Source organism: Aquarana catesbeiana, linkage group LG13 (genome assembly GCF_042186555.1).
Source record: "Aquarana catesbeiana isolate 2022-GZ linkage group LG13, ASM4218655v1, whole genome shotgun sequence".
Taxonomy (NCBI): domain Eukaryota; kingdom Metazoa; phylum Chordata; class Amphibia; order Anura; family Ranidae; genus Aquarana; species Aquarana catesbeiana.
In genome coordinates, this window is record NC_133336.1 from 78,064,086 (window position 1) to 78,088,928 (window position 24,843).

General features: G+C 42.6%; 1 protein-coding gene across 2 annotated transcripts in view; it reads right to left on the minus strand.

The window, feature by feature from the left end:
• TMEM62 (transmembrane protein 62) overlaps window positions 1-24,843 on the minus strand; it is a 97,769-nt gene that overhangs the window by 19,611 nt on the left and 53,315 nt on the right. For both annotated transcript variants that reach the window (XM_073609778.1, XM_073609779.1), the window contains 5 exons: window positions 18,440-18,562; window positions 7,281-7,436; window positions 5,899-6,058; window positions 2,876-2,989; window positions 2,552-2,636 (listed from right to left, as the gene is read on the minus strand). In XM_073609778.1, the coding sequence (XP_073465879.1) occupies window positions 2,552-2,636; window positions 2,876-2,989; window positions 5,899-6,058; window positions 7,281-7,436; window positions 18,440-18,562 (638 nt within the window). The remainder of the gene's footprint in view (window positions 1-2,551; window positions 2,637-2,875; window positions 2,990-5,898; window positions 6,059-7,280; window positions 7,437-18,439; window positions 18,563-24,843) is intronic.

Genomic DNA, 24,843 nt, shown 5'->3' on the forward strand with positions numbered 1-24,843 from the left:
CCGTCATCAGGGTAGAAGTGACATCATCGGACATGTGTGCCACTTTGGCCACATTGATAAAAGTAAGAATTTTAAGTAAAAACAAAGTCGACTGTCAAGCAGCAGAGCTTGACAGTTAGTTGGCATAGAAAATATAAAAGAGGAGCAATTAATAACTGAAATATTTACAACTCAGCTCAACCCTACAAAATATCAGATGCGTGTGCACATCAAAAGGCTTCTGACTCTTCAGAAGCAAGTCAATCCCGGCATGCTTTCACAAACTTGCAGGGAAAAAATGGCATGCTTGACATTATTCTATATTGCTTTTGTACAGATTTGTACAGGAACTCAATACTAAAACTTGCGTGTAAATACAAAACACCCCCTAAAGAAAGCTGGAGATAAAAATTCGAAATCCAGTCAGAAATTAGCATAGTTTTCTTCTCATTCCCAAATCTCCAGACCTCTTATATCCCTTTGTATGACAAAGATTGCTTTTTGGCTGTTTTTCTTACTTTCTCCATTCCACGAGTGTCTCTTATTAGCTGCTTAGCAAGTCAACTGTTTTAAATGACAAAATTTAACCCAATTATTTTGACCAGCACAAACATTTTCTTTTAAAATTACATTTAATTACATTTATACAACAGTATAGTTTTGCTGCATTGTGTTGCCACTTTGTTAGATTGCATTGGCTCAAATGGGTTATCCAATCAGCTTATAGCTCAAAAATGTTCTGGTTGACAAAATGTAATCTTTCCAGGTAATAAAAGAAAATTTGTGGTATAATCAAAATAACCAATATTCCTGTTTAGGTACACCGTATGCTGTTCTCAGAAGACAGACAGTTGAATTACAAAGACTGAGATACAAACCTCTTACTGGCACCAAAAATAGAAAAAAAAAAAAAAAACAGAACAATCTGCTCAATTGCTTAGATGAGCAAGTCAGGCTGTAGAACAAAGTGTTCTGGTCATAAGAGACAATGCTTACTGAGTGACAGCAAGGTAAGATGTGATGGAAGGACTTAACTGCAGGAGCAACAAACCATGGTATACCAAAAATGGAACTAGTGCCATGACCTGACCAACATGGCTGTCTTAGAGTCTGACTCACTTCATTACAGTAATTAATAATTGTGGCCGTATTGTGACTTCACAAGTCAGCTCTCCTGGAATAAACACATTCATCTTTCAACAAGAACAGGACCCAAAACATAACCACTGCGTTCCAGCTCACACTGGTGCTAAATGAAAAGAAAGGCCTAGGTCAGATCACCATGTAAAAATTCTTTACATACGTTTCTTCTTCTGAAAATGTTTAGGTCAGAGCAGTTTTAGCTAAACATCTTAAAAAGGAATGCATTACCTGTGAAGTTAAACCCAAACTCTAGGCAGAAACCTTTTTGGTTATCAATAGCAGAAAAGGTTAAATTTCCCCTTAAACATAAAGAGGGGTTATACATCCCCTAATTTCCTCTCAGTGTGTGAGAGTGTAATGCATACCATATAAAATGATTATTTACAAGCTGAATTGCAAAGATATAAGAAGACCATCTACAATTATACGGATACAGAGAAATCCTTCCACAGGTTGTAGCAATAGGACCTGCAGCTGTTAAAAGGGAAACATTTTCTGGAAAAGCATAGGCGGTCATTGCTGACTTTTTATCCAGTAAATGCTAGTTGATTGTCTGCCAAGCATTTCAGTCAGAAATCCAGGACATGTATGAATAGAAGGACATCTGTCAGTTGGGGCTGTGAAGAAAGTCCTTAGTACTGTAAGCTTGTGTGAAGATCCCTGGCTCACGACGGATGTGACAGATCAGGGAGAGACTGCAGCAGTGGGAACATGTTACATGTTCTACCCTAAAAACAGGTGGAACATGTAACATATTCCCAAAGGTGAACTTATCCTTTAACACTAAAATATTAAACTTTTGAAAGGGTTAAGTGACAATAAAAGGCTCATTTTTTTTTTTTAACAACAAACATGCTATACTTACCTGCACTGTGCAGTCGTTTTGCACAGAGCAGCCCCGAACCTCCCTTCTTTTTGGGTCCCCTGCTGGCGCTCCTGGCTCCTCCTCTTCAGCCAGTGCCCCCAATAACAGGCCAATGACTCTGGGGGCACTTGTGCATGCTAGCTCCCGAGCCCCGCTCTATGCGTCCATAAGACACAGAGCAGTGGCCCTACCCCCACTTTCTCATTGGCTCACTGGTTGTTATTGGCAGTAGCCACTGCCTCTCGCTGCGGTCTCAGCCAATGATGAATCAGAGACCCGGGAGAAATTGAGCTTTCATGCACATCACTGGATCGAGAGGGAGCTCAGATAAGTATTGGGGGGTGGGGGGCTGCATGAAGGTACAAAACCTTGAGCCTTTAAAACCACTTTAAACAGGAAAGTGTTGAACTTTAATCTACAACTTATGAGAAAGATGTTACAACATGCTTGCATTTCTCTCCTACAAGATTTTCTTTTTTTATATGGTTATAATCGGTTTTGTACCAGACAACAAAAGAATTACCTCAATACAATAATGGAAGTACTGGACTAGTTGACACATACCTCTTAGCTTTGGCTTCTTTCTTATTCTGAAAACAAGAAGTACAAGGAGTTGACCCAGCACAATGACAATAAATAGCACCTGTGCCTGTGGAAAGACAAAAGGACATATACAGTTTATTTAGAATTTGGAGACTGAAATTTAGGTAAATAAAAGGTCATATACAATGTTTAAAAAAATATGACTAATATATTAATTTTTTTTACTTTTCTTTCAACTCAAAGGCTCAATGGAATTTTTTCAACATCAGCTGAGTTTTATGGATTTTCTGTTTGATTTTAATTGCCAAATTTTGAGACAGGTTTGCTTTAAAAGAAAAAACTTACCACAATGTAGTGATCTGTAAGGAGAATCAGAGATGAAAACAGGCTGAAGCTGACAGAAACATCATCTTCTAAGCTGAACAGATGGCTTCTGGTTTGCTTCCGCTCAGCAGCATCCTACGATACAAATGGTGAAGTGTTGATAAAATAAACCCTATGACTGCTGGCCACACAGAGCCTCCAATCCCACTAAAAGCCTGGACCCAAAGTGATCATTTAGTTCAAAAATCATCCGGTCAAAACTGATGCCGATTTGTTTGGTTTTTTTGTGTATTTTGTGTTCCTTGAAAATTTAGTCTAGGGACAAACAGCAGGTAACCAACCATGCTTGGTCAGAACAAATTTTCCACTCAGAGACTGAGTCTCACCACTCATGTATAAGGCCAAACTAGAGTAGGAAGCAAGATCAAATATGTATGGCCAACACATGAACAAGGGGCTGGTGTAATTATTGTGCTCATCATTAACCATGGTTTATACAAGCACATTTATAATCTAAAACGTACAAAAAGGCAAACGATCAGAATGCATGCATTAGTAAAGGACAAGGTCATCCAATATGTATTTGCAGACATAGAAAAGCTTATATGATGAATGAAGGTTATCAAAAGGCACATGGCATGTCAATACAACTCTACATTTATGTGCATATTTTGAGAACTAATTTGCGGATTTAAGCACACAGTTCCCATGTGTATACCCTGCAGATAGCTCTGTTCATCTACCCACAGACCTTCGCTGAGGTCTGTTAAAGTCAATGAAGGAGAATGAGTGAAGATCTTAGCAATTCAGGCCCATGTTAAATGCATCTCAATATAAAAAAGACTGTGTGGCTGAACCGGGCGGGAATGCTATAGTACCTTCGATAGACTGTGTAAATGATCGGGCGGCTGAACCAGAAAATAAATCACTGGCTGAACAAATCAGCTACTAGTATGTGCAAAACCCTGTTCTACCAGCCGCCCTTTATAAATGACGTTGGTAGACAAGTAGTAAAACACTAAATCCAAAGAAAAGGTGGATGCAATCAGCACAGAAATGCACTAACTCAACCAAAGCAACCACTATGTGAAGAAAACATTTACTGTGCAAATTCAGGCAGCAACTGCCTGACTTTAGTTGATCACTGATTCTTGAACCTGAAGTTTACAGGTCAGGCTCAAACTAAGGGCTTGAGTTGATAGTAAAATGTAGCATGCCTTTGGGGGCATCCTGCTTGAATTCAAGGTTAATTTGAGATGCTTTTGAGAGCTTTCACTGTTAACTGAAAGGGGCATCAAACCTGCATTTGAGCTCCTAAACTGCATCAACTTGCTTTGGGTTGTTTTGCATTCTCACTGGCTTGACTAAAACAAAATCCCATTAATAAAGGTTAAAGATTAAAGTGCTACTAAACCCACGAAAGTAAAATCAGTCTGTATATACAGTAAAGCATGCTTGTTATACTCACTGTGGAACCTAAGGGATTAATCCTTTGCATTGTGTAAAAAAGGCTGTTTGATCCTGTCTTCTCTGATCCTTTCCTTTCTTCCACTGTCCCCAATCCATCTCCTGATAGAACAGAGCCTCGGGGGGATGCTGAACATGCTCAGTTTGGTGTGTATTGCAAAAGTTTTTTTTTTGTGGGAGAGTGCAATCAGCACAGGACCAATCAGCACTGTCCAGACAGAGGGTCGGGGTTCCTGCAGCCATGATTGTCATAGGACAATCATGGAAAATTAAAACTCCTGCTACAAGCTTTAACCAGACCTATAGACTGATAGAAGTCACAAGACTGTTCTAACTGCTTATGAGAAAAGGTATTTAGCAGTTTATATTTACTAAAACTAATGCATTTCCATGTTCTTTGTACTGTAGGAGACCAGACATAGTGAATGCAGGGTCCTGGGTTTAGTAACACTTTAACCGCTTAAGGACCAGCCGCTGTCATTATAATGCAGCAAGTTGGCTCTCCTGGGCGAATCGCCGTAGGTGTACGTCAGGTGCTTTAAGAGCGATAGGGGGGTTCGCACGTGGCCACAGCACAACACTGGAGCTGATGCGCGTGGTCGCAATGTCCTCCGGCCATCCGCAATCGCCCCACAGAGAGCCAAAACGGGGATCTGTCAATGTAAACCCACAGATCCCCTCTCTGACAGGGGAGTAACGAGAGATCTGCTGTTCCTAGTGATTAGGAACAGCGATCTCTCTCCTCCTCCTCCAGTCAGTCCCCCCCCCCCCCCCACAGTTAGATAGAAACACCTCCCAGAAAACACATTTAACCCCTTGATCGCCCCCTAGTGTTAAGCTCTTCCCTGCCACTAACATTTACACAGTAATAAGTGCATTTTTATAGCACTGATCGCTGTATAGATGTCAATGGTCCCAAAAATGTGTCAAAACTGTCCAATCTGTCCGCCGCAATGTTACAGTCCCGTTAAAAATTGCAGATCACCGCCATTACTAGTAAAAGAAATGAAATTAAAAATGCCATAAATCTATCCCTTATTTTGTAGACGCTATAACTTCTGTGCAAACCAATCAATATATGGTTTTTACCAAAAATATGTGAAAGAATACATATTGGCCTAAACTGATGAAGACTTTTGGGATATTTATTATAGCAAAAAGTAAAAAATATTTTTTTTTCAAAATAGTCGGCCTTTTTTTGTTTATAGCGCAAAAGATAAAAAACGCAGAGGTGGTCAAATACCACCAAAAGAAAGCTCTATTTATGGGGGAAAAAAAGGACATCAATTTTGTTTGGGTGCAACTTTGCACATCCGCGCAATTGTCAGTTAAAGCGATGCAGTGCCGTATCGCAAAAAAAGGCCTGGTCATTAAGGGGGCAAATCTTTCCGGTCCTTAAGTGGTTAATAATGAAAAATATGCCAAGGCAAGATCGCTCAGTTCTAAAAAGAGAAGACTATATATCTAAATTCCTGTATAAGCCCACTCCTCATCAACTTTCTTTGCTTTCTTTTACAGTTGCCAAGTACAGTGCAGACAGTTTCAGTATATAAAAGTTTTTTTTTTTTTTTTTTTACCTTCACTTGGACTTTGATCTCATGTAGTCCAGTTATATATGCTTCAGCACTCCACTCTAACACGTACAATGGACCAGAGGAATTCTCAGCGTCTCCCAGTTCAATGCCGTCTATAAACACCTTGACAGAGATGATGGGATCCGGGGAAAATACCAGCACTCTTAAAACAAATAAAATCATTAAATTACTTCTCTCATTGGTAGTATTTGCATTTTTGTACTCACTGTAAAATCCATTCTCTGATTTCATTGAAGAACACAGCAGAACTTCTGCAGGATGGGTTTGATGCTGCCACCTTCAGGAGCAGGAGTCTAGTGCAACTTAAAAGCACACCTGGGGGCAGCCTGCTGGTGGTGGCAAAACCTCTCATTTGCAATCCTGGATTCAGTTAGTAGCCAGCAGTAAAAGGATAAAATATGGGTGTGAGATTTGCAAATGACTGCATTCTGTTTTTATGTAGACTTTACACAGCGTCCCAACTTTTTTGGAATTGGGGGTTGTAAAATTCCTTAGCTACTATTACAATCATATCCATTATCCAAAATAGGAGGGGATTAATCCCCACCCAACCCAAGTTTTGGAATACAGGACAAAGTTCTGTATTGTCACTTTTGGATGCAATATATAGTAAATCAAATTGGTTGGTATCCAGAGATAAAGTGATTGTCCAAAAATGAATATGTTCCCACATATATTAAACACTGCTGAATAAATGACACAGACATAGTAAACTGCACCAAACTTTTCACATCTATTAGACCCCAGATCTTTCCCTCTGGCCTCCAAAGCATCTGATCAAACGGAGATTGGTTTGATCAGATGCTGGTAACGGTTTGTTAACAAACAAACCAAAACCGGAAATGATGAAATCCTAGTCACTAACGGTTTCGGAGGTCACACAGTGGGAGGAGCAACATCAGTTCCTCTCACTGTGTGTAGGGAAGTTGATGTTACCAGTTCAATCTATACCAAGCTCCCCGATGGGACGGGAGAGCATGGTAAAGGTGGTGACAGGAGGGGAGGGGGAACCCCCATCTTCCGCCTGTAAAAGTGATTGTGCGGCTATATAGCCTAATGGATCACTTACCGCGTAGGATTGGATTCACCTTCTGAGAAAAACGGTACCAGGATCATGGTTGTAGCCTGATCCATGTTCCTGGTATAAACACCTCAATATAAGGCCGTATAGATATGCACAATGGTATTGAATTGGTTAACCACATGGGCAAAGAGCAGGTTAATGTCAATGACACCTGCTGTATCTTAACTGTATTGACTGGGTTCGGCATTGTATGTGGATTTGTGCTTTCCCAGTTTAAACTGTATGAAACGTTACTGACAATACATTTTGTTGTCATCCTTTCACATAAAGTATCGGATACCTGATGTGTGTGGAGTGCTGGATTCGCTTCAATGGCTCCACTGCTGGGTTTGTATACAAAACAGATTTGGGGTTAGTAATGAGAATTGCAGGCCACTCATCATGTCGCAGGTCAATGAAGCTGAACAGATCATGATCAAAGACAAATATCCGGTATCTGGGCAAGAAAGGCAACAAATCAGTTACATTATGAAATCATGAATATGATTTGTACAAATAAAGCTTTCCTTGTTTACCTACAACAATATTCTCAGCACCATGCGCTGCTAGCCAGCAAAAGGGACCCAATTAAAGCCTATAACATTTTAGTAAAAACTGAACTCCTTTTCCCTATGTAATGAGAAAAAAAAAAAAGGAGGGGGAGGTGTTCTGTAGTTCTAAAACACATTTTATCCTGGGTAAAATTGGGGCTCCTCCATATATACAGTACAATTACCCCAGAACAGAAAGTGTGTTACTGGGAAGATCACCAGGTGAAATAAAAAGAAAATTAATGCAACCATTATATCTGAGGACTGGCAAATGAAATCTATTACATTTTTGTTCTTGGGGTTAGGGTATTCTTTAACGTGTCTCTTTAAAAGCAGTACGGATTATAAAAAGACATCTGTGTTTTATGAGGCGCCGATTAAAATCAGAACAGTGCTGTAAAGTGGTTGTGAAACTATGATTTACCACAACTAAAACAGCTTAGTTGAAAGAACTATATAGTCTCACCTGGTTAGCAATAACCTTTGCAAGGCCAAATACTAAGGAAAAAAAAAATTACAATCAAAATTTCTAATCTTGGAGTAGAGTACAGGACACATGACTGGTATTTATACACCATGGTTATATGCCACTACCTTCAGGTGATTAGAAACAGGCCTAAACTTTTTCCTAGGCTGCCCCATAGGGCATACCTAAATAACAACACCCACTCTTTGGAGCTCCGGGTTCATGTTTTTATTAAGTAATAAGAAATAAGGAATGATAACGACACAGAGGGGAGGGACCTGTGTCCTGTACTGTACTCCAAAATAAGGAATTTACTGGCAAGTCAAAAATCCCTATTATCCTAACCATGCAGTAAAGGATACAGGACTGGTATTCATAGACCATGAGGCATACCCAAACAATAAAACTGAGGGGTAGGCAACATAGCAACTATAACTGCCAACAGACCTACAGGAGAAACAAGGATTTAAGAAACATAAACAAATGCTCAGATAACAGCTTGAAGTACCTTGTGGCCGAAGCTCACATCAGCTGAGGCCTGAACATTAACTTGGTAGATCTTGAAGAACATTAGAACAGAAGATCAGATAGCAGCCTTGCAAATCTAGGATACAAATGCTTGCAGTAGCGGCCGGTGTTAATTTTTTTTTTGGGGGGGTGTCAAACAGTAACACTCCCCAGCGGTCGGTCGGGTCAGGTGCACTTACCCAATCTATGCAGCGCTTCACCGGCGGCTTCCCTTGCTCCTTGGCGGTGGCGGCTCTCCCTTCCCCTGCTCTATACGGGCATCGGTGGCTTCTGTTTCCTCCCTCCTCCTTGGCGGCCAATTGGGACGCTTCTCTTTTCGGCCAATCGGAAAATGGGTCTCAGACCTGCCTACGATTGGCCGAATTGAGAATCCGTGTTACAACAGCGAATATGCATTCGCTATTGTAACACCTGCGTGGGCTCAAGGCACAATGCTCTGCGCTTCGAGCCCACCATATTTAGAAGCCTATTAGAGCCTATGGCTCCAATCAGGTGCTTAAAAAAAAAAAACACACCCCCGCCGCTGTAATTCAGGCACCCAGCGTTCTGAAAGGGGCCGGACGCCTGAATTGGGGTTGGCCGTGGAGAGAAGCAGCAGTGCCCATTATTCATATAGGGGGTGGCGTGGAGAGAAGGGGCGGCGCCCAGGCGCCCCTAATGGATGGGCTGCCACTGAATCCTTGATGCTAAAAAGCCCAAGAGACACCAAAAGCTCTGGTGGAATAGGCTCTAATGAAAAAGGGAGGCACCTTTCCCTTAAAGGTGTAGGACCTGGGAATAACTTGTCTGAATCCACCTGGCAATGGCAGGGTGTCTTCCACAAGTGCCAACAGGCAGGACAAAGTCTTTTGAGTACAGGCTGTTGCTCTTAGGTTTACCCTGACAGCCCTGTCCACATGTAGGCAATATAGGGCAATTTCCTTTCATGAATGTGTGTTGTATATGCCCGGGCATATACAACACACATTCATTCAAGGCACATGTTTAGTTCTCTGCTGCTATGGACGTCTTACGGTATTTAAGTAATAGGCACATTGATGTGGACGCTTTGTTCACCAGTTATGAACCGACCACCACACAAACCAATTACAATGGAGCAATGTCAGCACTGGGCCATGTGTTAGAAAAACAAGTACGGACTTGGTGGGACATATGTAGTCTTGAACAATACATAAAGGAAAAAGTCATCATTAGGAGCCTTAGATGGGATGTCACCCCACAGGATGGGTTGGATGACCAAGGTTCCATGCAAGAATGGTTGGACTTTAACGGTGTGGGTTTCAAGCTACAACAGTTAGTCCTACAAAGAAAAAAAAACGCAAAATGGCCAATTTTGAGTCAAGATTTAATGATCTACAACAGCAATTAGACCCAATAAAAGATAGTCAACAAATTATAGAGTTTAATGCCAGAATACAAAAGAAATTGGAAAAAGTTGATAGAGAGACACAAAAAAAAGAAACTGAAGAAATACCATAGGGAATTGGAGGACTTCAAAAAGAATTCCATTTACTCGTGGCAACAAGTGCCTTCTAGAAATGAGGCAGGAGATTAATCTATACAAGAGTCTTCTGCACCTCCACAGCAGATCCGGCAACTGATACCAGGATTACCATTGGTTAACCATCCGATATATACGAATGATCGTGCAGGGAACACCACGTATGCAAATTCACCGATTAGGTGTTCCACTCCCATACAGAAAGGAGGAAGGAAACTAAAGGGGAATGGAAGACGCTCTAATCAGAATGGATATCCACAACCCAACACCTATAACATACCCACACACAACAGGTTTCAGCCCCTGCAGGAATATCGAAATAATCAAGAGAATTATGCTAACAATCACCCACACCCCCGTCCTTTTTTAGGGAGAGGAAGGGGTCGCTCGTCCAGAGGTCGGAACCAACCCCCACATGGAGGGAGACCCCACCCGTGGGTTCAATACAGGGACCAGCAACCCCAGAACAACCCCAATACCCCATATTGGAAGACTCAACATTCGCAACGAAAGAGGGACACTCTGCAATACCCACAATCAAAGGAAGAAAATATTGTGGTTGCAGAGCAGGATCTAGGACCCAAAAAAAGAAGAAGGGAGTCGGAGTAGAGGGCATCTTCAACCTGACTGACAAACAACTAACACACAAAGAGATGAACATTCTGAATCTAGGCCTAAAATGTGGCTTGAAAAAAACCAATGAATAAGTTCAATGTCTTCATTGACATCCACAAATATTTTAGGAAGATAAATATTAAAAAGTATTTTTTGGGATGCACCCCCTAATATATCAGTGGTAACTCATAAGCCAGGGGAGGTGGTCAATAGTGGTCTTAAAAATAAGTCCCTATTTAACCCCCTCAACAATCCCAACCATCAAGCTGAGGTATTCAAAGGGTTAATACTACGAGATCTGGAACATCTGAAACCCAATAAACAAATGAATGTAAGGCATATCAGTGAGGGGATTACCATGTTGGAGAAACGAAAAGATATCATCATAAGACCAGCCGATAAGGGGGGTGGGTTAGTAATACTCTCAAAGGAGTTCTATCATAACCAGATTATGGAGATGCTCTCAGATGAAGTAACATATAAACGTCTCAAGAATGACCCCACCCTGCCCTATAGGGATGAATTGGATATTCTAGTACACATGGGTTCAAAAAGCGGGGTACTAACGAACAAAGAGAAAAGGTTCCCGTTACCTACCAGCAGTCGGATCCCCACGCTCTACACCTTGCCGAAGATTCACAAAGACCCCTCTAATCCTCCAGCAAGACCTATTGTCAACAGTATTGATTCAGTCTCTGCCAGATTGGGTCAGTATTTGGACCGGTTCTTGCAAAAGAGTGTCACTAATACCCATTCATATATAAGGGACACTAAGAATTTTTTAAATTGTTTGCAGAATGTGAGCCTGATAGGAAGAGAGCAGGCAATCTTGGTCACAGCCGACGTTTCCTCTCTTTACTCCATCATAGAGCATGATGATGCCTTATTGGCGCTCAATTGGGCCCTTAGGCCCCTTTCACACGGGACGGATCCGTGTTGATCCGCCCCGTGTTTATCCGCTGCTCAGCGGGGATCGCTCCGTTTTCCCCAGCTGAGCAGGCAGATGACAGGGCGGGACCCGCACACTGTGCAGGGACCGCCCTGTCAGATCTCCGCTCTCCCCTATGGGGGATCGGAGGAACACGGACCGTCTGTCCATGTTCATCCGATCCACTCTGCAGACGTATAGAAAAATAGGATTTTCTTACGTCCGCAGAATCGGACGAGAGCGGAGCCGGACAACATCGGGTGTTAGCGGATGTACATCCGCTGACACCCGCTATCCCATAGGGATGCATGTATGTCCGTATTTCATCCGAAAACGGATGGATGAAATACGGACATACTGTCCGCATGTGTGAAAGGGGCCTTAGTCAAAGAGAGGATCTCCCCCCACAACCAAAAGAGTTTCCTTAGGAATGCCTTGGATTTCTGCCTAAATCATGACTATTTTTGGTATGACGGTACATTCTACTCACAACAAAGAGGCGCTGCGATGGGCACGAAATTCGCTCCCAGCATAGCCAATTTGTTCATGGCGGAGTGGGAGGATAAGACCATTTTTAGAGAACAAAGGCCAGAACTTATATTTTACAAACACTTCATGGATGACCTGTTTTTTATCTGGAATGGTACATCTGAGTCGTTAGGAGCATTTATACAGGCCCTGAATAGTAACAACAACATTAAGCTTACTTCAGAATGGCATAAAGAAGAAATAAACTTTTTGGACGTCAACATTTATAGGGTGAACGACAAATTAGAAACAAGAGTTTATTTTAAAAAAACAGACAGGAACAGTTATTTGCCCATTTCAAGTGGTCATCATCCATTATGGCTCCGGAATATCCCAAAAGGACAGATTATGAGAGTAAGAAGAAACTGCTCTGAAGATACACAATTCTGGATTCAATCTAAAGTCCTTACAGAGAGATTTGAAGCCAAGGGATATGACCCGAAGAAACTGAAGAAGGTGGTGGAGGAAGTGGCTGAAATACCTAGAATTACATGTTTACAAGAATCACGGCTGGTGGGTTCTGAGGTAGTACCAACAGAAAAAAATCGTAATAAAGAGTGGGGTTTTACTTCCCAATTTCATACTCAATACAAGGAAGTGGAGGAGATCTTCAGAAAACACTGGCATATACTCCGGTTAGATAAGAAACTCACCTCAGTATTACCTTCTGAGCCCCAGTTCATTTATAGAAAAACCATGAGTTTTGGAGACAGAGTGGTGAAGAAAGTGATTGACCCTCCTAAAGTCCTCCGACATTTTGGGATCGCAACGGCTTTTTTGCGTGCAGGAGATCCAAAGCCTGCAGGGAGGTCTCCAGACCTCTTAGAGGAATTGATAGTTTCCTTTCCCCGATTAATAATCGCAGTTTCGGGATTAAACAATTCACTACATCAGCACCTTTGTGGTGTACGCATTGAAATGTCCTTGCAGTTTAATCTATATAGGCCGTACAAAAAGGCTATTACGGGTGAGAATAGCTGAACACATAAACAACATAAAAATAGGCTATAAGGATCATAACGTCTCACTGCATTTTAAATTAAAACATAATAGTGACCCGACGGGATTGGAATTTTGGGGGGTTGAACATCTCCAGTCCCATTGGAGGGGCATAAATCGCATCCATTGGATCTATTCTGTGGATGTGATTGCCCCCAAGGGTCTTAACATAGAGCTTGACATAAATTGTTTCATCAGTGACACATAGACATACCCTGGGGTATGGTTCCAGTTTCTTTTTATCACAGTGTAATGTTTTATTATAATGAAATTTTGACTCCAATATGATCGTTTTTTTATATATAGATGTTTTATGTACATGTGTTTACATGTGGATTGTCATATGTTCATATATATACACATATATACATTTTAGATATACAATTTTAATATATATTTATTTTAATATTCCAACATATGTTTATCAGGTGCAATTTAGCGTATGCGATTATTCAATACGTGCTAGGAAATCGCTATGCGGTTTTTATCTTTATTTATAGGATAAGCAATGTATGATGTAAAATTGCTAGACAATACATTTTTCCAACATATGTTTATCAGGTGCAATTTAGCGTATGTGATTATTCAGTACATGCTAGGAAATCGCTATACAGTTTTTATCTTTATTCATAGGATAAGCAATGTATGATGTAAAATTGCTAGACAATTCTTGTTTACTGAAAACTTTTATATTTTGAGAGTGAATATTTTAATCAGTTTTAATGAATACCGAAAGTGTGCTTGCTCAGTGATAGCGCTGCGGATCAATGTCCGCGCCGCATACACTGAATGATTGCAGGTATTCAAGGTACTTGTTTTTTATGCATTAGGTCATCTTCCACTAGAACCGGTATTGTCATGCTTAATACGACCTGTGGGAGCAGAATGTCTGGATGATGTTATTTCACGCATTGCTGACAGTATTTAGCATTAGGGGCGGGGATGTGTGAGTCATCTGGGCGTTTGCTTCTGCTGATTGGTTGTTCTGCCTGCCACTTATATAAATACCGGCCTCCTTTCTGGTGGGTCACGCCCTCAGAAGAAGTCCAGGAAGTGACGAAACGTTAGGGACGTGTCGCACAGGAAGTGACGCATGCGCTCCACCAACTGAGGAACCAGGAAGCGTGTGACTGTGGCTACACACAGGGAGCACTCCTGACAGGTTTTCACGACTGGAGGAACGCGATCAGGCACAGTGCACTTTGTTATCTTTGCTCAATGTTTATTAAATTTTGGTACGCATGGTTTTAAGGGGATGTTTGGAGGGTTCAAATAAAGATGTTTAGCAGTATCACGCTATGTGATCATTTTTGTTTCTTCTACATATCTTATTGGAACTACTGGGAATAATACTGACATCTGGTGGTCGCTTTGGATATTGATGCAGATTTACTACTATTAATCAAGGCTTTTATTGATCTGATTTCTGGTGAGTGAGTTTTCATTGGGGACCCCAGCACGTGGTGTATCGTTTGGTGAAAGGATTACTACCCTCACAGAATACATCTTGATTATTTATTGGTGGGACTCTGGCTATCAGATCAGTGTTTGAACTTTCTGAATTAGATTAAGTAAGAGACCCTGTTCAATTGGGGTGCACAGCGCTGCTGCAATACTGAAGAGACACTTTATATATTTATAATTGTGTATTTATATATGTATCTAATTTAATTGATTCATTATTGCCTATATACAATTTCCTTTCATGTTTTGAGGAAGGACACATGGAAGGAAGGATATCTTCATTGAGGTGAATGGAGAAGACTGCCTTAGGCAACAAGGAGGTTTTGGTCTCAAAATCACTTTGTCCCAGTGCAAAACAAGAAAATGCTATTTACAAGATAGAGCTGGAGCATTGTTTCTAAACCTTTTACCAGTCAAGGCGCCCTTAAAAAGTATTTTCTATAGTTAACGGCCCATCAATACCAATACCGTGTGTGTACACAGAAAATGACATGAAACAAAAAGTTGAAAAACGAAAACCACATATCTATCCTTCCATCCATCTTTATTTATTTTACATGAAATAATCCCAATTACCATGCCTGCAATTAAACCCATCATGCTAGATCCTAGCACGATAGGTTTAATTACAGGCATGGTGATAGGTAGGAATTACTACAATATCACGAACTGCTGTACCTCACAGAGCTCAGAGGAGCTCATATGCAGTGCATTGAACAGCCGCCTCCTGGTGTTCTGTGTTTCTGCACCCCTCCTCACACACCCGAATTCACCTCCCCAGCTTCTAGGACAAAAAAGTGTGCTAGCCAGCATTTCCTGGAACCCGTTAGAGTGCATCCCAGAAAGCTGTGCTTGCGCCCGATCTGCCCTTAGCAACCAATGACATCATCGGTTGGCAGGACGCAGTCAGGAGGCCCGCACAGCTTTCTGAATGCCTGCGGAAGCCGGAAGTAAGCTTGAGTCAGTGGACCGGAACCGCTGTAATACAGAAAGACTTAAACAAGTGGCAGGTAGAATGTTTCACCAGATAGCTGCCTAGGTTGGGGAATTTATTGGTCATTTTGCCGCGACAAATGTGGATGAGAAACGCTGAGCTAGAGAAACAGTTAACAGAAGTGATGCCAATCAATAAGTCAACCTTAAAAGCCGAGCTCCACTCCACTGCCACATTTGTCACTTTTTGGGGGAGCCAATAACTGCCAAAACCAGGTACCCACTTCCCACTTCCGGGTAAGATCACCGCAATCTACGAAAATTTCCGGCCCCTCTTTTAGGTCTGGAGACATGCTTGGCCAGTCCATCACCTTTACCCTTCAGCTTCTTTAGCAAGGCAGTGGTAGTCTTGGAGGTGTGTTTGGGGTCGTTATGTTGGAATACTGCCCTTCGGTCCAGTCTCCAAAAGGTAGGGGATCATGCTCTGCTTCAGTATGTCACAGTACATGTTAGGGTTTTGGGTGTCTAGAAAAGGAGCCTCTATAACCCAGGAGCAGAGTTCCTGTGGCTGTCTCTGTAGATGGTGGCCGTGGAAAAGAGGACCTGTAGTGTTTATGGCCTCTGGAAACTAAAGGCTCTAGAAGTGCTGACACTTTCCAAAGAATTCAGACATAGCAGCAGAGAACAGAAAAGAGAAGAGAGGGGAGCCAAGTTGACCATATGCCGTAAGCAAATTTATTGTAAAGATATAAAAAAAAAAAAAAAAAGGTACTGCCAGGACATGTTAGTTGCAAGGGCTATCAGGAAATGCATTTCGGAGGCTAGGACGCGCCTCCTTCCTCAGTCGAGACAACAATAAACTTGCTTACTACACTATGGTCAGCTTGGTGCCCCTCTCTCTCCTCTTTTTTGTTCATAGCTTTGGGTTCCCAGCCTGGCAGAGGAGGCAGCCTAGCTTAGCCTGTAGTCAGCTTATCACTCATTAGAAGTTGCCCACAGCCTCCAGATTAATCCTTTTACAAGCTGTAATTTCTATAGATATCAATTGTATTTTCTTTGTTTGTATTTGTAATGTATATATGAATAGACATGGTTTACAGCTAGCTGCTACACAGCAACTCTCAAGAGCAGTTTTTTTGCTCCAGTTATTTTTTTATAATACTTTATTTCTCACAAAAGTAGACGTAAACAGGGTCACTTATCCAGCGCTTAAGATAAAAAAATAAAATTAAAAATTATATATAAAATGATATATATATATATATATATAGGACTAAGCAGCTGCTATAATCAGATATAATATTCAAAAGAAGGCAAAAAAGTTCCAAGAAATTGTGTCCTTTCCAGCCGACAGTCCAGGTACTGGGTAATGTCTCATATTAATAAAACCGTTCATATCAACTTGAAGCGATGTTGCACCGTCACCACACCATGTGATTCCACTCCCTATAAGAATTGCACTAACCAGGCTCCTAATAATGCTAATCCTAAATGGATTTATTCACTAAGGCGATTGATTATTAGGAGTCCGGTGAGTGCAATTCCTATAGGTTGATATGATATGTTTTATTGATATGAGAAATTACCCAGCACCTGGACTGCCACAATTTTTTGTAATTTTAAAAGTACATTTTCACATGCATTCTCTATAGACTTGTATTTTTAAAATTCATTTATGTTTTTTGGAGCGCTGCTTAAGATGGAAAGTACCTACATTTCTTGGAACTTTTTTGCCTTCTTTTGAATATTACTTTATTTCTATGGTCTATGGTTTGTATTTTAATTTTCCCTATGTGACGAGCACCAGACATTAATTTCTTTTCCTTTATAGCAGCAGAGAAATGTACTTTTGCCAGGCAGGCCACATGGTGCATGCCTGAGAGGAAGCTAGAGTCAGGTGAGGGGCGTGGTGTCAGAATAGGACATTGCTCTAGAACAAGGGAACAGCTACAACACTGAGCGGTGTTCTGTGTTTTCTGTAGGTCTTCTGCGGAATGAAAGCCATTAAAGCCTTTGGTTCAAGCAACCTTACACCTGCCATCCTCCATTGCTAGTAAAGGGGATCCCCAGTGGGGTACTTACAGGTCATGAATGAAAAATGAATGGGGTTTTGGGTGTCTAGAAAAGGAGCCTCTATAACCCAGGAACAGAGTTCCTGTGGCTGTCTCTGTAGATGGTGGCCGTGGAAATATAGCAACATACTTCTCTCAGCGGAACAGGTGGGTGGTAACAAATCTGCTGGGAAGCACAATGCAGTTATCTCATCCTTCTGAGAGTAAGTGCTCACTGAGAAGAATTAGAAACAAAATGGCAGTGGGTGCCCAATAAAGTGAACAACCACCAAATCCTCTGCCCACTAAACTGCAAAACCCTGTCTTACCTTTTCCATGATGCTGGTCCATAATAAGGTCCAGGCTATACTGGTCACAGTGGGAACACCCTCCCAACAGGCTCTTCAGGGTCCAAGAACCACAGAAATAGACAATGGCCCTGGACCTGTAAAGCAGTATGCAGATAACTTTACGCACTACATTTTGTGCCAAGGTGAGCGCCGAATGCAGGATCCACTGCCCAAAGCAAACATTACAGGCCAGCCCCACATAGTGGGATCTGGGTATGGTCCTCCAGATACACACCGAGGGTACCTATTCCAGAAACTGCTAGGTAGTGCAAGGCAATAAGCTGTTAGATGTTGATAGAAGATACAGTTGGGGGGGAGGGGGGGAATTCCCTAGGACAATAGATCCATCGCCTAAGGTCACTAGCAAAAAACTGGAGCCTCATGGAGTGGGTGGGGTTATATGGCTATACTCTAGCAAAGATTTTTGCCAGTGTCTAGCAACATAGCAACATATAGCCAGTGTAGCAACATAAACAGTAACCCATGGTCTAGAAATACCCATTCTGTGCCCTGTCTTGTACTGTACAAATAAGATATTTATGTTACCTCCTATTCTTCATCCAGTCTCCAAGCTCCAGCTCCAGGGTGCCTTGCTGATGTTGACTATGCAGGACAGGTGCCAGCCCTCCCAGAGTGTGCAGGTGACCACACATGTATGCCACAGCTGAACTATGAAGAAAAACAAAATGTTTTGCAACCTGTAACCTTTTCATATGGTAAAGCTTACTAATTTTGTATACCAAATGTTTTAGATTTTAATAGTCTTTTTTTTTTTTTTCTAGAAGAAAAACAGTCCCATTTTAATGACAGCTCCAATGTGAATAATTCCAAAATTGTCCCGTTTAGCCACTTCAATGTTGGGCACTTTCTGCCCAGGCCAATTTTCAGCTTTCAATGCTGTTGCAACTTGAAATGGAAATTGTGCGAACATGCAACACTGTACTCATAAAATTTGTATCATTTTTTTGAGACAGAGCTTTCTTTTGGTGGTATTTAATTACCACTTTTTTATTTTGCTAAACAAACAAAAAAAGAACTAACATTTTGAAAAACAAACATTTTCTTAGTTTCTGTTATAAAAGTTTGCAAATAAGTATTTTTTCTTCTTCAATGATGTGTCCTTGTGAAGCTGTACTGATGGGCACTGATGAGACGGCACTGATGGAAACTAATAGGCACTGGTGGAGCTGCCCTGATTATCAGTGTAAACAGTGTGCTGACAGCCTTATCAGTTATGAGCACTTATTTCCTTACACAGACACAGCACGTGAGGAAAGGACTGCCGATAACCAGCAAATCTGTTAACATGTGATCAGCTGATCACATGGTAAAGGACCGCTGCGACTGGCCCTTCACAGAACGTGCCGATACACGCCCCAGAACGAGAGAGCTGTACAGTAGCCGTCTTTTGGCTATAGTGCGATAATAAAGTGGTAAAAAAAAAAAAAAATGATGGGGACAGCCAAACATGCTTAAAATATTTAAAGCTGAAGACACTGAAGGGCTCACCAACCTTATCTCTTCATCTCTTAAAGCTAGTGTGTATTATATATATTACACACACACGGCCAAAAATATTGTCAGATAACGCACTACTTCGCCCAGAAAATTGTTGCAATTACAAATATTTAGGCATTCTCAGGTTTATTTCTTTTGTTTGAATTGGTATGACACAAAAATGTGTGTTAAAAACCATTGACAATTTGACTCAACCTTTCTGTTGTCTGTCTCTGTGTGCCACATGGAGCATGGAGAAGAGAAAGAGCAGCAAAGAATTGATTGAGAATGTGAGAACAAAAATTGTGGAAAAGCATGGACAATCTCATGGTCACAAGTCCATCTCCAGAGATCTTAATGTTCCTGTGTCCACTGTGCACAAGATTGTCAAGAAGTTTACAGCCCATGGCACTGTAGCCAATCTCCCTGGATGTGGCCGAAAGAGAAAAATTGATCAAAGATTACAACAAAGGATTGTTTGAATGGTGGATAAAGAACCTTGATCAACTTCCAGACAGATTCAAGCTGACCTTCAGGCACAGGGTACAACTGTGTCAGCTTGCACTATACGTCGCCATCTGAATGAAAAGGGATGCTATGGTAAGAGAACTGGGAGGACCCCACTGCTGACACAAAAAAAAACATAAAAAAAGCCAGATTGGAGTTTGCCAAAACTTACCCGAGGAAGCCAAAATCCTTTTGGAAGAAAGAGTTGTGGACAGACCAAACAAAATTACAGCTTTTTGGTAAAGCCCATCATTCTACTGTTTTCAGAAAAAGAAATGAGGCTTGTAAAGAAAAAAAGAATACAGTCCCTACAGTCAAACATGGTTAAGGTTCACTGATATTTTGGGGTTGCTTTGCTGCTTTAGGCACTGGATGCCTTAAACCATGTGCATGGCAATATGAAATCTGAAGAGCATTATGAAAAAGCAGTATGAAAGCACCCAGAAATGGTTTAAGACAAAGCGTTGGAGAGTACTTAACTAGCCAGCAAAGAGTCCAGATCTAAATCCCACAGAGCACCTGCAGAGAGATCTCAAAACAGCAGTTGGGAAAAAGGAACCATTCCAATCTGAGAGACATGGAGCAGTGTCAGAAACCATGAATCAGACAGACAGAAGTACAGTTAAATCACACTTAATAATAATAATAAGGTAAACAGAGTAAAACGTAGTCAAAACATAGCCAGAGTTCAGGAACCAGAACTGACAGTCAGACAAGCCAAAATGTCAGGGATCCAGAAATGAGCGTAGTAGAACAGCAAGCAGGATCTGGAGGCAGAAGGAATGTCAGCCAAGCAAGTCTTCAACAGGAACGCAGGAGAAAGTCTCTGAGATGTGACCAAAGGCGAAGGCTGGGATGGATGCTTAAGTAGGCAGGACTGACGAGCAGGATATCAACAGGTGAGTCACTGTGGAGAGACAGGAAATGTCAGGAAATACAGGGTGGGGACGTCACCCCAAGGTGGTAAAGCAGTTGCAGACCAAAGGTTTTAATAAGAAGGAGACATGAAATATATTCGAGATACGCATATTAGAAGGAAGGTCTAATGCATAAGCCACTGGGTTAATCCTGCGAAGAAAACAACAAGGCCCAATAAACCGAGTTGCGAACTTCAGAGAGGGAACACGAAGTCGGAGGTTGTGGAATGACAGACAGATCCTGTCCCCAACCTGGTAGGAAGGAGCAGGCAGGTGTCTGCAGTCAGCAGGGAGTCTGTACCTATCATTAGCATGTTGCAAAGCCTCCAGGACTTGTGCCCAAGTGGAACGAAGACCACGGAGATGCTCCTCTAATGCAGGAATACTCTGCGGAACAAATGAGTTAGGCAACATGGAAGGTTGGAAACCATAGTTCGCCATAAATGGGGACAAAATCGGGAAGCAGAATTCAAGGCACTATTGTGAGCAAACTCCGCCCACGGTAAGAGGTCTGAAATATAGCAACGTAGGAATTGCTCCAAGGACTGATTGGCTCGTTCTGCGGCCCCCTTAGACTGCGTGTGATACGCAGAGGAGAAAGCAAGCTGAATTCCAAACTGTGCACAAAAGGCTCGCCAGAACCGGGACACAAACTCAATACCCCTGTCTGAGACAATCACCTTGGGTAGCCCATGTAAGCGAAAGATATCCCGGGCAAAAAATGGAAGCCAGTTCCTTACAAGTGGGTAACTTCTTAAGTGGAATACAATGGGACATTTTCGAGAACCGGTCAACCACCATAAGGATAACTGTGTTGCCCTGGGAGAAACAGCGTGATTTCACAATGAAATCCATAGACAGGTGGGTCCAGGGCCTCTCTCCATTGGGTATGGGTTGTAGGAGGCCCACTGAAAAGTGTTGTGGTGTCTTACTCTGAGCACACATGGAACAGGCAGCTACGAAGGCGGTTACATCAGCACATAGACTAGGCCACCAGAATTGTTGGGAAATGGCCCAAAAGTGTCGATTCTTCCCAGGGTGGCCAGCAGCCTTAGGAGAATGGTAAATCTGGAGCACGGCGGTACGGAGACTCTGGGACAAAGCAGAGGTCACAAGGTTTCTCAGGAGGAGCATGGACCTGAGCGGCAAGAATTTTGTCACCCAAAAGGAGACGTGAGACTGGTGCGAACCGTAGCCAAAATACGATCAGGAGGAATCACCGGAACCGACTCCATCTGGGAAGTGGAGGAAAAATTGTTGTGACAAAGCTTCAGCCCTTACATTCTTAGTAATGGGTAAGAATGAGACAATGTAATTAAATCTTGACAAGAAAAGAGCCCATCGCTCCTTCTGGGAGAGGAGTTTAGCCTCAGACAAGAATGTCAGGTTCTTATGGTCAGTAAGAATGAGAACCAGCACAGTGATACCTTCAAGGAGAGGTCTCCATTCTTTCAGGTCTAAAATGATTGCTAATAGCTCTCTGTCACCAATTGCACTCTGCAGGTGACAATTTCTTGGAAAAGTAGCCACAAGGATGATCAGCGCTCTCAGGAGGTAGGACGCTGAGACAGAAGGGCGCCAACCCCAGTCTCAGAAGCATCAACCTCAAGGATTAAAAGGTAACGTAGGATCAGGATGTGCCAACATAAGAGCAGAAACAAAGGCAGCCTTGAGACTCTCAAAGGCCTTAATGGACTCTGGAGAACAACTCTGTGGGTTACCGTCCTTTCTGGTCATATCAGTCAGGGGCTTGACCAGAGAGGAGAAGTTACAAATAAACTTCCGATAATAGTTGGAAACACTGCAGAGGACGTAAACCCACGGGTCAGGGCCACTGTAGGGCTGCTGACAGTTTCTCTGGGTCTATCGAAAAACCAGCAGTGGAAATGACATAACCCAGGAATTTAACCTGTTCATAATGGAATTCGCACTTCTCCAATTTACAATAGAGATTGTTCTCTCTTAGTTTCTGAAGCACACGACAGACATCTGTGTGGTGGCTCTCCAGGGACTTGGAAAATATGGAGGATATCGTCGAGATAAACTACCACACATAACTGCAACAAATCTCAGAGAAAATCGTTAATAAATTCCTGGAAAACCGTCAGGGCGTTACAAAGGCCAAGAGGCAGTACTCATAATGGCCTGTTCTGGTATTAAAGGCAGTTTTCCACTCATTGCCCTCCTTAATCCTCACGAGATTGTATGCCCCTCTCAAAGCCAAGCCTTGTGAAAATCGTTGCTCCCTTGGAGGCGGTCAAATAACTGCGTAACCAATGGAATCGGATAGGCATTCTTAATCGTGAAACGATTGAGACCCCCTATGTATCAATACAAGGTCTCAGTTCACCACTCCTCTTCTTCACAAAGAAGAAACCAGCACCAGCAGGGGACGAGGATCATACTACTCCATGGCGATATCCTCCAAGACCGACAAAGGGTAAACCCTGCTACGAGGGGGTATGGCACTAGGTTGAAGATTCATTGCGCAATCATACGTCCGATGTGGAGGCAAATAATGGCGTGACCTTTGTCAAAGACATCGCTAAAATCGTGGTACTCCTCTGGCAGGGAGGAGTGAAGAGGTGCACAGGACCTTGGCTACCTTCTGGAAGCATGTCTTGCTGCATTGTGGCAACCAGGAGAGAACCTCAGCACAGAGCCAATCAAAAGAGGGGTTGTGCCTCTGTAACCAAGGATAACCAATAACCAGCGGAATCTTAGGTGAGACAATAACTTGGAATTGCATTATCTCATGGTGAAGAGCCCCTAAGGCCATGAACAACGGAACAGTCTCATGAATCACATGGGCAAGCTGTAGAAGTCTCCCGTCAAGAGCCTCAATGGCAAGTGCAGTGTCCCGCAGCTGCAGCAGAATCGAGTGCTTCAATACAAAGGCAGCATCAATGAACAGGCCTGCAGCCCCAAAATAGATTAGAGCCTGTATCTCGACGGACGACTCAGCCCAAGAAACGGTAACCGAAACCAGGGGCTTATCCTTCTAGATAACTGGGGACGAAACAACACCACCTAAGATCTGTCCGTGACAGGACCTCAAGGTTCGGGTGTTCTCTGGACCTGTGGGACAAGACTTCAAAAAGTGACCTGCCTGGCCACAATCTCTCCCTTCTCTTAAGGGTTCTCTTACCTGCAGAGAGATGTGTGAAGCCTGGATGCATGGGTTCATCTTCACAGGAAGATGAACCCATGCAGGAAGGTGCAGGAAGGTACCAGGAAGCATGGGAGGTGAGGGAGGCAAGGTGGGACTGCAAAGTTCGGAGAAAAATGTACAGGAGGCTTCCGCAAGCACTGCTTAGAAAGGAAGTCCTTCTCTGAGTCAACGAGGATGGCAAGCATGATCAACTTCTCCAGCTCAGTGTGTATATCCTGGGCTGCCATCTCATCCTTGATGGTATCCGAGAGACCATGTGAAAAAGCAGCCACGAGGCCTCATTGTTCCAAGCAACCTCTGCTGCCAGAGTACGGAATTCAATGGCGTAACCGGCAACAGTTCTCGTACTGTGATGGACATGAGGCACTTGGCAGCAGAAGCGGAGCGTGCGGGAACTTCAAATACCCTTTTAAAAGAAGCCACAACCTCAGGGTAACTCAAGACAACAGGTTTTTGCGTCTCCCATAGAGGGTTTGCCCAGGCCAAGGCTCTCGAAGAAAGCAAAGATATCCTGAAACCTACTTTGCTTCTGTCCGTGGGAAACGCCTGGGGCAGCATCACAAAGTATATCTCAACCTGGTTGAGAAACCCTCTGCATTGGTCTGGATCGCCCCCAAATCTTTGGGGAAGTGGAGCGGAACCAGACATACCTCTTATAGAGGTAATACTCGAGGTGGGTGCCTGAACAGAGACTGGAGCAGCAGCAGGGATGGCCTGAAACACAGGTTGTACCGGAGCAGCCACAGTGGGAGATTCCAGGTGAGCCGTGCGACACAGAAGGGTTTGTAATGCCATGGCAAACTGATCCATGCGGTGATCCTGCTCATCCAATCTGGAAAAAAATATTAGTGAATTGA